Source organism: Cricetulus griseus, chromosome 2 (genome assembly GCF_003668045.3).
Source record: "Cricetulus griseus strain 17A/GY chromosome 2, alternate assembly CriGri-PICRH-1.0, whole genome shotgun sequence".
Taxonomy (NCBI): domain Eukaryota; kingdom Metazoa; phylum Chordata; class Mammalia; order Rodentia; family Cricetidae; genus Cricetulus; species Cricetulus griseus.
In genome coordinates this window covers 12,433,365-12,446,513 of record NC_048595.1, presented here as the reverse complement: position 1 = coordinate 12,446,513, position 13,149 = coordinate 12,433,365, and the positions used below count along the sequence as shown (strand labels likewise).

General features: G+C 52.7%; 1 protein-coding gene across 1 annotated transcript in view; it reads right to left on the bottom strand.

The window, feature by feature from the left end:
* Positions 1–4,162: 4,162 nt before the first annotated feature.
* Positions 4,163–13,149, bottom strand: part of Padi1 (peptidyl arginine deiminase 1) — a 28,225-nt gene continuing 19,238 nt past the window's right edge. Inside the window, exons 11-16 of the mRNA XM_027399887.2 lie at positions 11,749–11,900; positions 9,394–9,538; positions 8,471–8,564; positions 7,753–7,832; positions 6,157–6,282; positions 4,163–4,396 (exon numbers count right to left, since the gene is read on the bottom strand). Coding sequence (XP_027255688.1) covers positions 4,163–4,396; positions 6,157–6,282; positions 7,753–7,832; positions 8,471–8,564; positions 9,394–9,538; positions 11,749–11,900 — 831 coding nt within the window. The remainder of the gene's footprint in view (positions 4,397–6,156; positions 6,283–7,752; positions 7,833–8,470; positions 8,565–9,393; positions 9,539–11,748; positions 11,901–13,149) is intronic.

Genomic DNA, 13,149 nt, shown 5'->3' with positions numbered 1-13,149 from the left:
GAAAGCAAGTCCCCACAGGCAGGCACTTGGCCATCACATCTGGGATGGGTAGGGGAAGAGGGAGGGCACGAAGGGCTTTGCCCTGGCCCTTCACTGTCCTCTTGGCGCTCCTTTCTCTACACTGTGGAAGGACTGCTGAGAATGCAGGTTCCCAGGCCGGCTCCAACCTGGTGCAGGCAACTGGATTCTTCACCCAAGCATGGGAGAAATATTTCCCTTTTCTCCTTTTCCTTCTCCACCCTCTCCTTCTCCTCCTTCCCTCCCCACACACCTCCCCACCTTTCTTTTTCTTTTCATTTTTTAAAATTTAATTATTTATTTTGGTTCTTTTGAGACAAAAGAACTGTGTAGCCCTGGCTGGAACTCACTCTGTATACCAGGCTGGCCTCGAACTCACAGACATCAACCTGCCTCTACCTCTCGAATGCTGGGATTAAAGGTGTGCACTACCACAGACTGGCTTTTTTTTTTTAATTTTTTTTTTTGAGACAAGGTGTCCAATATCTCAAAGTCACTATGAGACTGAGGATGGTCTTGAACTTCTGATCCTTCTGCCTCCCAAATGCTGGGAATACAGGCATGCACTGCTCTACTCAGCTTTATTTGGTGCTAGGGATCAAAACAGGAGATTTGTGGATGCTAGGCAGGCCATATCTCCAACTGGCCTGGTTTTTCTTTTTTTAAACATATTATAACTGTATGTATATATGTGATTTTTTACCTTGATGTGTTTATGGAGGAGACAGTGCACATTTGTGTGCAGGCAGCGGGGTTGGTGCTCTCCTTCCGCTGTGTGTACTCCAGGGTAGAACTCAGGTTGTTAGGGTTAGTGAGGAGCACCTTTACCCGCTGGGACATCTTGTTGGTCCCCTGACTTTCTTAATTAAAAGCCAGTTGTAGGACTGGACTGGGCTTCCTCCCTGCCTCAGGGGCTTCCTGGTGGAGCCTCACCTTTTCCCTGTGAGCAATGGCTGCCATGAGGCTAAAGGATTCAATGGCGGGCAGATCTAACACGGACCTGGGCTCATTCTCCCGACTGCTGTTGCTACTACTGTTGGAGGTCAAAACCCCCAAAGGGGGTAAATGATGCAGAAGTAAACATCTATCATCCCTAGTCACTCGGAGCCAAAAAAATCAGAGTAGGAGGCCCGCTTGTAGGTGAGGAAACTGAAGCCAAGAGGTGTCTGGAATATCAAGAGCGAGGACTCTGGCAAGAGGAGTCTTGGGCTCGTCTGATCAGGCTGCACCTGTACTGATGAGGGTGCATCTCAGTTTCCTCATGTGTAGAAAATGTGGCCAGTCACCTGCGCTGGCAGAGATAATGGCTTTAGAGGCTCAGAAGTGCTGAACACAGGCTCTTCCCTCCTCCCCGTGGCTGCTTCCCTCCAGGGCAGGGTAGGGACCAGGACCCATTTCCCAGGGTCCTCTATTTGCACCAGTCAAAGGATGATATTTGGAGCCTATGACTGTCCCTCTGCAGTAGTTCAGTGCCTGGGAAGGGCATTCCCTAAAGTAGCCAGGACCCAGCTTCACCAGAATTCTGGAGAAAGTCCCAGACAGCCTCCCTAACTGTGGGGGATGGCTGGAAAGAGTGAGGAATTCCCCTCCAAGAATGCTGCCACATTGTGCTGGGGACATGAGTCTCATGCCCAGAGTCTATAGCTCCCTTTGGAAGTAGATCCCTGCTGTCAAATCTATCCAGCTGGTACCAGCTATTAAACTGCATTTTATTATAGTACATGTATTGATTTATTTTGTGTGTGGACATATGCACACCACAGTGCATACATGGAGGTCAGAGGCCAATTTGTGGCAGTTTGTTCTCTCCTACCACCATGTGGGTCCTGGGATTTGAACTCAGGTCATCAGGATTGGCACTGAGTACCTTTGCCCACTGAGCCATCTTGCTAGCCCAAGTACCAACTTTTAGAAACAGCCCTATGGTTGATTCAGGCTATTAGATGTCAATGATTGGTGGACAATTTCTTAGTCCATAAAAACAGCTAAAATAACTATGTCAAAGGGTACGGTCTGAGGGGATAGCAAATGTGTAAGATAAGAAAGGAGTAGTAGTTCCAGGCTCCTGAGATCAGACCACCAAAGCTGGTAACTCTTCGTGAGAATCGGGGCCTATGTCCTGGGCCCCAGAACTGTTGGAGCATCATTTCCCTCCGTTAGCAGGACCCTAGGCTTCCCGCCTCTTCATCCTCCCTGACAGATGAAGATAAAGTCAAGGAATGGGGAGAGGAAGAGGCAGGTCCCTCCTGCCAGATAGTATCTCAGGCAGGCAGCAGGGTGGAATCACCCATGTGCCAAGCATTCTGTTGAATCAGCTGCTGCCTGGAACTCACCTGCCTCAGCCAGGAAGCTGTTCAGCTGACAGGGGCAGCCTATGGCTTGCTGAGGTTGAGCCCACACACTTGTGTCAGGGTGTGTAGAACAGGGAAGCAGGGCCCTTCACTTTCCTCTCTCTGTGTCAGCCCAGAGACAAATGAGGCAGCCACTTAAAGAATGCACAAGTGATGTTTTTATTGATCAGAAAGAGTGTGGCCAGTCATCCAGGACCCCAGACAGCCTGGGCAGCAACTACAGGGTCCCCCTCATGAGGCTCTGAAGGCTTGCTCCCATGCTTGCCAGGGCTCAGCAGTCTCCTCTTCAGAGGCCAGGCCCTGCCCCCAACCCTGCTCCTTCTCCTCCTCCTTCTTCTTCTCCAAGGCTCAGCCCCAGCTGGGTCGTGACCATAGAGGAGGGTGCAGGAACCTGCAGATGGGCTTCCAGTTCCACAGAACCTTCTAGCGGGTTGGAGCCAATCCCTACCTGGCCAAGTCCATTCTAACAGTTCCATGGGAGCCTTTGCTAACTGAATGTCCAGTGGCTACAAAGTGGCAGCAGCTGCCTCAAGCCTGGGATCCCAAGAGAAGTTACTAAAAATGCAAAGACAGAAGCCAGCCACTGGCAGCCTGGTGTGGCTCCTTGACCAGTGGAGGAAGGGAGCAGCCAGCTCCCTCTGCCAGCCATGCCCTTCAGCCAGCCTGGTCTGCCTGCCTGCCTGCCTGCACATGCCTCTGTGACCTCACCCAGTACTATTAGTCTCCAGGGCAGCTGTCTGTCCTACCGTGGGAGGGGGACACAGGCCTGCCATGGGGTTTACTAGGGCAGTGCAAGTGTTGTGCAGGGTCCCAGGCTGCTGAGGAAGTGTGGGTCCTCCCCTCCCACTGCCTGCAGCAGGTTGGGGAGTAATTAGAGACTATTAGAGGAAATTAAGCCCCACCTCCAGCTGTAACTTAATGGTCTGCCCCACCCTCTCCTAACACCTTGGGTCCCAACCCCTTCACATTTGAAACGGCCTTCAGATTCAGGGGCCCCAAACGCCCAGCTAGGAGTCCCAGGCTTCCAGGTTCCCCACCCCAAGATGGGCAACCTATTTGACTTCTTGTTCAGACCCTCCTGCCTGCCCCTCCCTTCTCCCGCCCCCGCTTGCGGACTTCCAAGGCCTCCCTATGCCCCTAGCGCCTTCCAACCGGAAGCAACAGGTCTCATAATTAAAGGCTGTCCCAACAAGTAACAAGCATCCTGCGGAGGATGGAGTGGATGGAGTAGGGTATTAAAGGGGCTTTGTTGCCTGCTCGAGTTCAGGCCCCTGGCCTTTCCGGTCCTTGCTTGCCTACATAGAGCAGAAGGGTGTTTAAGGGCCATGGCCTGAAGTCCCCTTAGGAAAAAGGATGCCCCAAATCTTCCTTTTCATCTTACATAATCCAGGAGTCATATGGAACCGTAATGCTCTCAGCCCAGGGTCCAGGCATGGTGAGCATTTCTGAAACAGCCCCAAGGCCATTGTCTCCAGCTCCAAAGAGGCAGCCAAACAAAGGGGAGCAACTCATAGTGAGGTGTGCCTGCAGAGGCCATGCCTTTAACAGGCTCAGCTGCCAACCTTGACCTTCCGGGGGCTGTGGCTGGGAACAGGAGAGGGAAGAGTGACAATAATCTCCCTGGGCAGGACAGACCGCTCCAGAGACGAAGAAGCATGGTGTCCCCCTGGAGTCTGGCGACCACAGTAGCCAGCCTACTTTCAGGCCCCAGGAGGATGGAGGCTGGTCCATGTCCCTCACCCTTGCCCTGGTACTCCCATCAAAAGAGTAGCAAGGGTGGTTGCCAGGCAGGCTCAGGGCACTGAGTTCCACCACCGAAAGGAGAAAGGTTTCCTTCGCACATTAGTGCCACAGTGGATCTCCCCGAGCAACTGGTGGTAAGACAGGAAGTCATCAATGAAGATACAGTGTAGGCCCAGCGGCTCCAGCAGGGAGCGTACCTTCTCCTCCAGGCAGCAGCGGCCATTGATGAGGGGGCCAAAGGGCTTGGGGATGCCCAGGTATTTGCCTAGGACCACCATGTTGACCTGCAAGAGAGAGGAAGAGCCCCACTGGCCATGAATGTGCCACACCCTGGGCCCCTTCTGGGTTCTGGCTCTGCTGATGCATCCCACCAGGACCAGAAATGGGTCAGGAACTAGGGTCTGAGATGGGGGTGGGGTATATGCCCATTATAATTTGGGAGTCATAAGCAGGAAGATGGTGACTTTGAGGCCAGCCTGGGCTACATAAATAAGGCATTATCTCAACATGCAAAAAAGGGGGAAAAAAAGGGGGACAGCGGGGGGAGGAGTGCTGGGCTGAGAGTGTTGTATTTCAGTGGCAGAGTGGTTCCATAGTTAATAGCAGGTATGGTTAACTTTACCAATGGCCATCACCCCTTCCTCCTACGCTTTCCCCCATCTCTCAGACAATTGCCATGTTGTAACAAGTTTGTCACAGCCAGGGATTAAACATGCAGAGCTACGGGCCTGTCCTGTAACTGTCCTCACCAGTGTTAATGGCTGTGCAGTACACAGCCTGCTCGGCTGGCTGTTCATAGCAGCCCTTTCTTTAGTGTCTGGCACTTACTGAGAATATTTGCACTCCAGATACACCATCCCTGAATCTCATAACCCCCTCTGAGTTTGTAGCTCAGACAGGTTAAGTGGCATTACAAGTCAGGAAGCCTTGTTGCCCACTGACAGGCTGGAATGTGCATGCTGGGGAGGTGGGGAATGCCAGGTTCAAAGGGCAGGGAGAGGAATAGAAACCCATGTTTGCTGCCATGGCCAGGCCTCTGCTCCTGGAGTTGAGTCACAGCCCAAGGTTATAGGCTTTAACCTAAGCTACGTCCCACCTGCAATGGGAACCAAAGCCCTGTGTCTTTATGCCAGCCGTCGTTAGCCACATATGGCTGGGTAGATTAAAATCACTTCCTGTCCCTGGTTGTTAGTTACAGGCCATCCCAATACTCAGAGTGCTCACCCCAGCAGGGAAAGCTCTAACAGAAGGCAGAGCTTCGGGCAGTGCTGTTCAGTGAGGAAGGATCCGCCAGCCTGGTATTGTTGGTTGTTACAGGAGGCCAGAGATGCCACTGAACACCCTACGGTGTCCAGCAGCAGGAGGCTCAGGTGGAAAGCACCTGTCTTTGGGGAGCAGCACCCTGCCAGCCTAGAGGCTAGACCTCATGGAAAGTCAGAGTGAGGCATCCCCTCACTCCAGTGAGCACACCCTTTCCCCTAACTTGGTTCTATTCTAGTCTTGTCCCGGGAGAAGTACCCAGGCTAAAGGCACCATAGAAAAGGAGGGTCACTTCCTGCTCCAGAGCCCTCCTCTCACTGAGGCCCTCACCCTGTATCCTTTCCTGGCCGGGCAGGAAATGGGCCTGTGGGTCAGCTGATTTGATAGCATCACTCAGCCCCGTTCCCCCGACTGAGGGCTTTTGGCCCCATCTGCTACCTGGTGGCTACTGTTTGTTCTGTCTGCCAGGAAGGCTGACATAGAAGTCCCTTGGGGGAGCCTCATGTGAAGGCTAAGGTGGGAACAGAGCAAGTCAGTGAGTCTCCAGATAGAAGACAAAAACGTCTGTGTCCGCCTTTCCATTTAGAAAATGGGGTGGGGCTGGCTGCCCACTGTAGGGTGTCTCGCTGCTCTCCCAGCTGTTGCCCACCAGGTGCCAAAGGCATGAACTCATTGTGTCCATCTGAGACTCTCAGGGGCATGTACCTGCCCCGTCTAGGAACGGCTGTCCCTCTCTGTGCGGCCTCTGCATCCGCCCGCCCTCACACCCACCAGGGACTCTCACCATGTCGGGGAAGAAGGCTTCAGCATAGGCTCCCTTCAGATAGAAGAGCTGCGGGATGTCCACGATGTCGCTCTCTGATAGGCCCAGCTCCTGCTTCAGCACCTCCCGGTTCCAGTCGATGCATTCCTGGGGAGGAGGGAAGCCCCGCCCCCAACCGTAGAATCTGAGTGTGAGTGTGAGTGCAGCACTGAGCACCTGTGGGCGCCTCAGAGGCTCTCGATGGTTCTGTGCAAAAGGATTCACAGCTGTCTGAAGCAGGGAAACTGAGGCTCAGCAGCTTGCCCAACTGCACAAAGCTAGGAATAGTTGAGGTTTGGTTCCAAAGGATTCTGTCACTTGATTACAATTTTTTAAAAAAAGATTTATTTATTTATTTATTTATTTATTTACTATGTACACAGTGTTCTGCCTGCATGTATGTCTGCAGCCCAGAAGAGGGCACAAGATTTCATTACAGATGGTTGTGAGCCACTATGTGGTTGATGGGAATTGAACTCAGGACCATTGGAAGAGCAGGCAGTACTCTTAACCACTGAGCCATCTCTCCAGCCCCTACAATTTTTAAATATCGTTTTTATTTTGTGTATATGGATGTTTTGCCTGCACGTATGCCTGTGTGCTATGTGCATGCCTTGGTGGCAATGGAGGCCAAAAGTGGGCATCAGATCTCCTGGAACTGGAGTTACAGATGGTTGTGAGCTGCTATGTGGGTGTTGGGAATAGAACTTGGGTCCTCTGGAAGAGCAGTTAATGCTCTTGACTTCTGAGTCCTCTCTTTAGTCCCAGTTACATTTTTTAATTGTGGTATGTGTGTGCGTGCGTGCGTGTGTGTGTGTGTGTGTGTGTGTGTGTGTGTGTGTGTGTGTGTACAATATAGGCATATGTGGAGATCAGTCAATTCTTTCCATCTACTATGAATTCTGGGGATCAAACTTGGCTCCTCAGGCAGCAGGAGCCTTTACTTGCTGAGTCACTTTGATGACGCCCCCTGTCATTTTTTTTTTCAAGACAGGGTTTCTCTGTCTTTGGAGGCTGTCCTGAAACTCACTCTGTAGACCAGGTTGGCCTCAAACTCAAAGATCCGCCTGCCTCTGCCTCCTGAGTGTTGGGATTAAAGGCGTGCGCCACCACCATCCGGCAACCCCTGTCATTTAACACACTGTCCCAACCATTAATATTTCTGCCCCACCCCAGCCATGGTGGTAAAGTCCCTGGCTTGGTGAAGAAGAGCCGATGGGTCTCCTCCCTTCACTGAGCCCAGCATCACACACAGGGCAGGCGTTGTCTTTGGTGTCCCACCTGCTCTCTGCTCAGGGCCTCTGAGGAGGACCCCATGTCACTGCATCTCACATTCATACTCCCAGCATGAGGACTTGGATTCACATCTGTGGAAATGGACTGCACCCCCAGAGTCAGGCAAGTCCAGGTGCCTGCTGTGGTCTGAGGGTGGCCGGCCCGTCCCCCAAGTCTACCAGCTCTGAGGACAAACACTCTTCTCACTCTCACACCCTCAGGAACCTACAGGACAAACCGAGGCCGGGCTATGTCCCCCACACTCTGGACCTTGCCACCACCTAGCCACTGTCCTGCCCTCACCTGCACATGCGTACTGTCCCTCCTGAGGTGTCTGTCAGCCAAGATATTGTTGATGCTTCTCTTTGTCTTATGTTTGAGGCCTGTGAAGGACAGACAGACAGTGGGTGAGTTCAGGGACAGGAAGACAGTGTGAATTCACAGACAGACAGACAGTGGGTTCAGGGACACAGACAGACGGTGTGTGGGTTCAGGGACACTGCCTGGAGCCCCCAGGCCTGCAGCAGCACAGCACAGGCCAATGACTAGCACAAGTAGGATGGTGAAAGAGAAAGGCCAGAAGCTGGGAGGCTGGTGTCATCTGTAGCCAAACCAAGGAGAAGAATCGAGGTGCTGGGAGAAGGCCTCAGGTCTCCTCAGGGCTCCCAGCACTGACCTCCCACAACTGCTGGGGCAGCTTAATCCTTGTTGATCTTTAAGATGTTCCAGTGAGGGCGATTATCATATCCAATTCAGAGAAGGGAAAAAGGGTTCTAAGAGGCAGAGCACAGGCCCGGTGGACTCCATCTCCAGCAAGTGTTAAAGCTAGGATCTGGATCCGGTATCCCTTCATCTCCCCCGAGGTCCAGCCTACACCATCAATGAGCAGCACCACCATCAATGTATCTGGGTGACTCTCTGGTTCCTTAATTTCCCCCCTTTTCCAGGGCAGCAGTAGGAACGTCCCCAGGGATGGTGATGAAAGGGTAGAGGTGACAGGTGACAGAGCGTTGGCACTCACCATCAAACTGCTCTGCCTCCCCGTAGCCCTCCTCCTTCTTCTCCTGGAAGAGCTGGAGGCAGGCCCTGGGGCTGGCCAGGAGCAGCCGGAAGCCCTGCCACAAAGTGCGGGTCCATTAGATGCCAGAGACCTCCAAGGATTGAGCTCACGAGCCAGATGTGCACTGGGCTCCTTCCCCGCCCTCCCTGTCCACGCCACCCACCAAGTGGGTCCCAATTGCCGGCCTTTCCCACACCTGTCTCCCTACCTGGCTTCCTGCTCACTTTGCCTGCCAAGGAACTCCATTCTGCCTTCTACGTCATCCAGGCTTGTCCCTGCTGCAGCTGCTCACTGCCCCCATCTGAGCTCTAACCAGCTGGGCCAGAGTCACTGGCCACTAGGAAGCGCCCCCCCCCCCCGCCCCAGGTGGCTTTCTCTGTGAGGGCTGAGGGTCACTTTCTTCCTGGCCCTCTCTACAAGATAGTGGGACTCTATGGTCAACATAGAACCCAGAGCCCAAATCTTGATGAAAATCCTCCACAACCACCCTGGCCTGTATGTACCTGAGAGTGTGCACGACCCTCCTAAGCCTTGATTTCGTTACCTATAAAATGGAGGCAAGAATGGGCTTTCGGAGGGTTACCTGGCTAAATGTGTGTGAGCCTGGCATATAGTAGGTGCTTGAGTTCTTTTCTCAACTCTTTCCAGTATCATTCCTGACTCTTGGAGTATTCTGGGGTCTGAAAAGACCAGCAGGAAGCACACAGTCTCCTGGCTTCCTCTAGGAAGCCCTTCCTGATTAACACAGCCTAAGCCCCAGGGCATGCTGACCCCATGGGACTGAGTTGGTGGCAGTGCCCATGCCCAGAACCATCCCATCAGGCCAGGTGGGGGCAGAGGTGACTTAATTGGAAGGCTGTGGAATGGTGAAGCAGGTGACACACCTTTTGGTCAGAGGTGGGCACGAAGCTCAGAAACTCATCCACATGGCCCACGGAAAGCCAGTCGGAGTAGAGTTCCACCGGGGCCTGTACCTGCTGAGCCTGCAGGAAGTCACGCACCACCCTAGCCATTCGCCGCCCGCTGGACCTGGTGGAGAGAGAGGCTCCGTCAGTCATCTTATGTCCTACCCCCCTCCCCGTATCCCCTATACATCTCTCCTATGCCCTCACAGCCCTCTCAGTGGGTCTGCTTTGCCAGAGGGGAAACTGAGGCTCAGTGAGCTAAGTGACATAGTCTGAGCCACCCTGCTGAGAAAGGTCAAGACCAGACTCCACTGATTACAGGCCCAGAGATTTGCAGCCCAAGCTGAAGCCATTGGGAACAGAGCGGAGTTAGGATGTCCCAGGAGGAGAGCGGAAGACACTATGGCTGCTATGCCCGGCTGTTTACAGGGGTGCTGGGGGCCCAAACTCAGGCTTTCACACTTGGGAAGCAGATACCTTACCCACTAAGCTATCTGGTCAGCCCAGGGGAGAGGCTCTTTGTTTGTTTTTCAAAATAGGGTTTCTCTGTGTACCCTCTGTCCTGGAACTTGCTCTGTAGACCTGGCTGGCTTCGCTCTTGCCTTATGAGTCTGAGTGCTAGGATTAAAGGTTTGTACCACCACCGCCTTTAATCCTAGAGGAGAGATGTTGTTTTTTTGTTTGTTTGTTTGTCTTGGTTTTTCAAGACAGGAGTTCTCTGTATAGCAGTCCTGGCTGTCCTGGAACTCACTTTGTAGATCAACCTGGCCTTTGTAGATCCACCTGTGTCTGCCTCCTGAGTATTAAAGGCATGGGATTAAAGGCATGCACCATTTCTTCCCAGCAGGAGAGAGCTTTTTTTATCAAGCCTATTTTACAGTTGAAGAAAATGAGGAATGGGATATAAAAGAAATCATTTATTTCAAATGTATCAGCATTGCTCACCCCACATCCCTAGAAATTCCTCTTCTGTATGTTGGGTTTTTTATTTTGCTTAGTCCCCACCCCATCCTTTTAACTTGTTGTTTTTGTTTTATTTGTTTGGTTTGTTTGTTTGTTTGTTTTGTTTTGAAGACAGAGCCTCACTCTGCAGCCAAGACTTGCCTTGAACTCACGACCCTCTGCTTCAAACTCATGGGGTTATTGTGTTGTATGTCCATGTTTAGCACCCATAGTACTTTCACCCATGCCTGGCACCTGACCCCAATTTGAAGAAACAAATTGAGCACCGAGTATTTGCCAGACACCATGGTGAGCACCAGCTGAGTGACACAGACCAAATCAATGGACATCGGATCCTGGAGACTCATAGGCCACTTCCTTGGGACCTCGGGGCCTGAAGCCCAGCCCCAGCGCCCTCTCTGAGGTGGGTGGCCACCAGGGTCTCTGTCCATCTCCTAGCCAGCCTCAGCCAGTACAGCAGGTCCAGGCACCCAACTCTGTGCCTCACTTGGTACCAGCAAAACCCACCTTGTCTGATTCAGCAGCCCCAGGCTCTCACCTGAGGCTGTGTGGCCAGCTGGGGCCCAAAAGACAAGTTGGGGCACATCCAGGCTCCACAAATGAAAGAGACACCCAGGGTTTGTGACAGGGTGAAACCCCTGTGGGCTCCAAGGAGCACACCCTCATTTGGTTACCTGAGGTCAGGGAGGGACCTGCTGCACAAGTGGGCATTGCACCTGTCTGAGCATTAACTGAGCCCTAAACACCTTGTCCTCGGCACCATCACAGATGGCCAGCGTGGGGTCACTGAGTGTCTCTGTCATAAGTGTTCCAGCTGCCTGTCCTGCCTCTGGGCCCTTTCAAGACAGGATATCAGTGGCTTTGGCTTCCCAGTGCAAGGAGCCTGTCTCTGCTTATGTGGCAGAGGGCATGTCACCTCCCAGCTTGGCTGACTTCAGACAGAGTCTCATTAGCCCAGGCTTGCCTCAGACTTGTGATGTAGCTGAGGATAACCTTGAACTTCTGATCCTTCTGCTTCCATTCACCCAAGTGCTGGGATCACAGTTGTGAGCCGTCACTCTTGCTTGCTTACTCCAAGCTGGAGATCAAACGCAGGGAGGGACTCATGGAGGGTAAACCTCGATCAACCGTGCTCATCCCCAGCCTCTGACAGGCTGGTTTAACGTGGCGTTTATCCTTATCACTCTGGGCCACTAATTTGCCTCTGAGACCTGTGTGACAGTCATACCATGAGCCCTGGGGAACACCTTGCAGTCCAGAGTCTGGGACAGTCATTTCCCATGGGCTCTGGAGGGCACCTCCCTGTCTGGGGAGCCACATGGAGGAGGTTATTGCACCCTCCCAAACCCGCCACCCTCTCAGGCCACTCACTTGGGGAAGCTGCCGCCGATGAGGATTCTGCCGAGTGGGTACTCTTTGGTGCCCACCTTCACCGGTGGGCTCACATCCAGGTTGCCAAAGGAATCCAGGCCAGAGGCACCTGCGTACTGGATCTCCCGGGTCACATATCCAAAGTCAGGACCCTAGAGAGACGCACCATCAGAGCACCCACAGGCAGGAGGAGTCATGCTTAGAGGAGGGGAGGACACTGGAGACTGCTTCCCAGGTCTCCATCCACACCTAACAAGCCCCTCTCTTTACACACTGAGAAGTTCTAGATCAAGTCAGTGCCCAGAGGTGAGCAGTCTCCAGGCCCTTGATCAAGCAGCAGACATCAAAGGATTCATGGATGGACAGACATGGAACAGAGACCATGGTAGGAAATGAGAGAAGGATGGAGCACACTGGGGCTTGGCAGATGGCTCAGGAGGTAAAGAAAGCACTTGCCACACAAGCGTGAGGACCTGAGTTTGATTCCCAGCACCCACATAAAAGCCTGGTATGGTAGCACACACTTGCAATTCCAGTGCTGGGAGGCAGGGTAGTCCTGGGACTCACTAGTCAGCTAGCCTAGCCTAATTGGCAAGTCCCGGACCAATAGGAGACATTGTCTCAAAAAAAAAAAAAAAGTGGACAGCTCTTAAGGCATGACATCTAAGGATGACCTCTAATCTCCACATGTATGTGCATGGACACACACACACACACACACACACATGCACACACACACACACACACAGGCACACACAGGCACACACATGCATACACACATAGTTACACATACGCGCACGCACGCGCACGCACACACACACACACACACACACACAGGCACACACAGGCACACACATGCATACACACATAGTTACACATACGCGCGCACACACACACACACACACACACACACACACACACACACATGCACACACACAATGCCCCACACATTAAAACTTGTGAGCCGCTGGGGAGACAGAGGGCTCAGGATTCCTGACACACCAGTCAGGAAGAGAAGGCATTCAGCAGCCTTAGCCTTCACAGCAAGCCAAGAAGAAAGGAGCGCCATGAACCCAAAGGAAGAGAAGGCCAAGGGGTCACAGAGCCAAGAGCCAGGGTGCCCTGGTCTCCCCACACACTCACCCTGCAGGATTCACTCCCCCCATTGTGTAACAATGCTTTACACTGTGTGAAGATGTGTCACTGAGATTGGTTTAATAAAGAGCTGAATGGCCAATAGCTGGGCAGGAAGGGGTAGGCAGGACTTCTGGGGATAGAGAGGACTCGGTGAGGAAAAAAGGTAGAGTTGTCAGCCAGACACAGAGGAAACAACAGAGGAGAGTAAAAGCCATGAGCCACATGGCAGTGTGTAGATTACCGAAGGGGTTAATTTAAGTTATA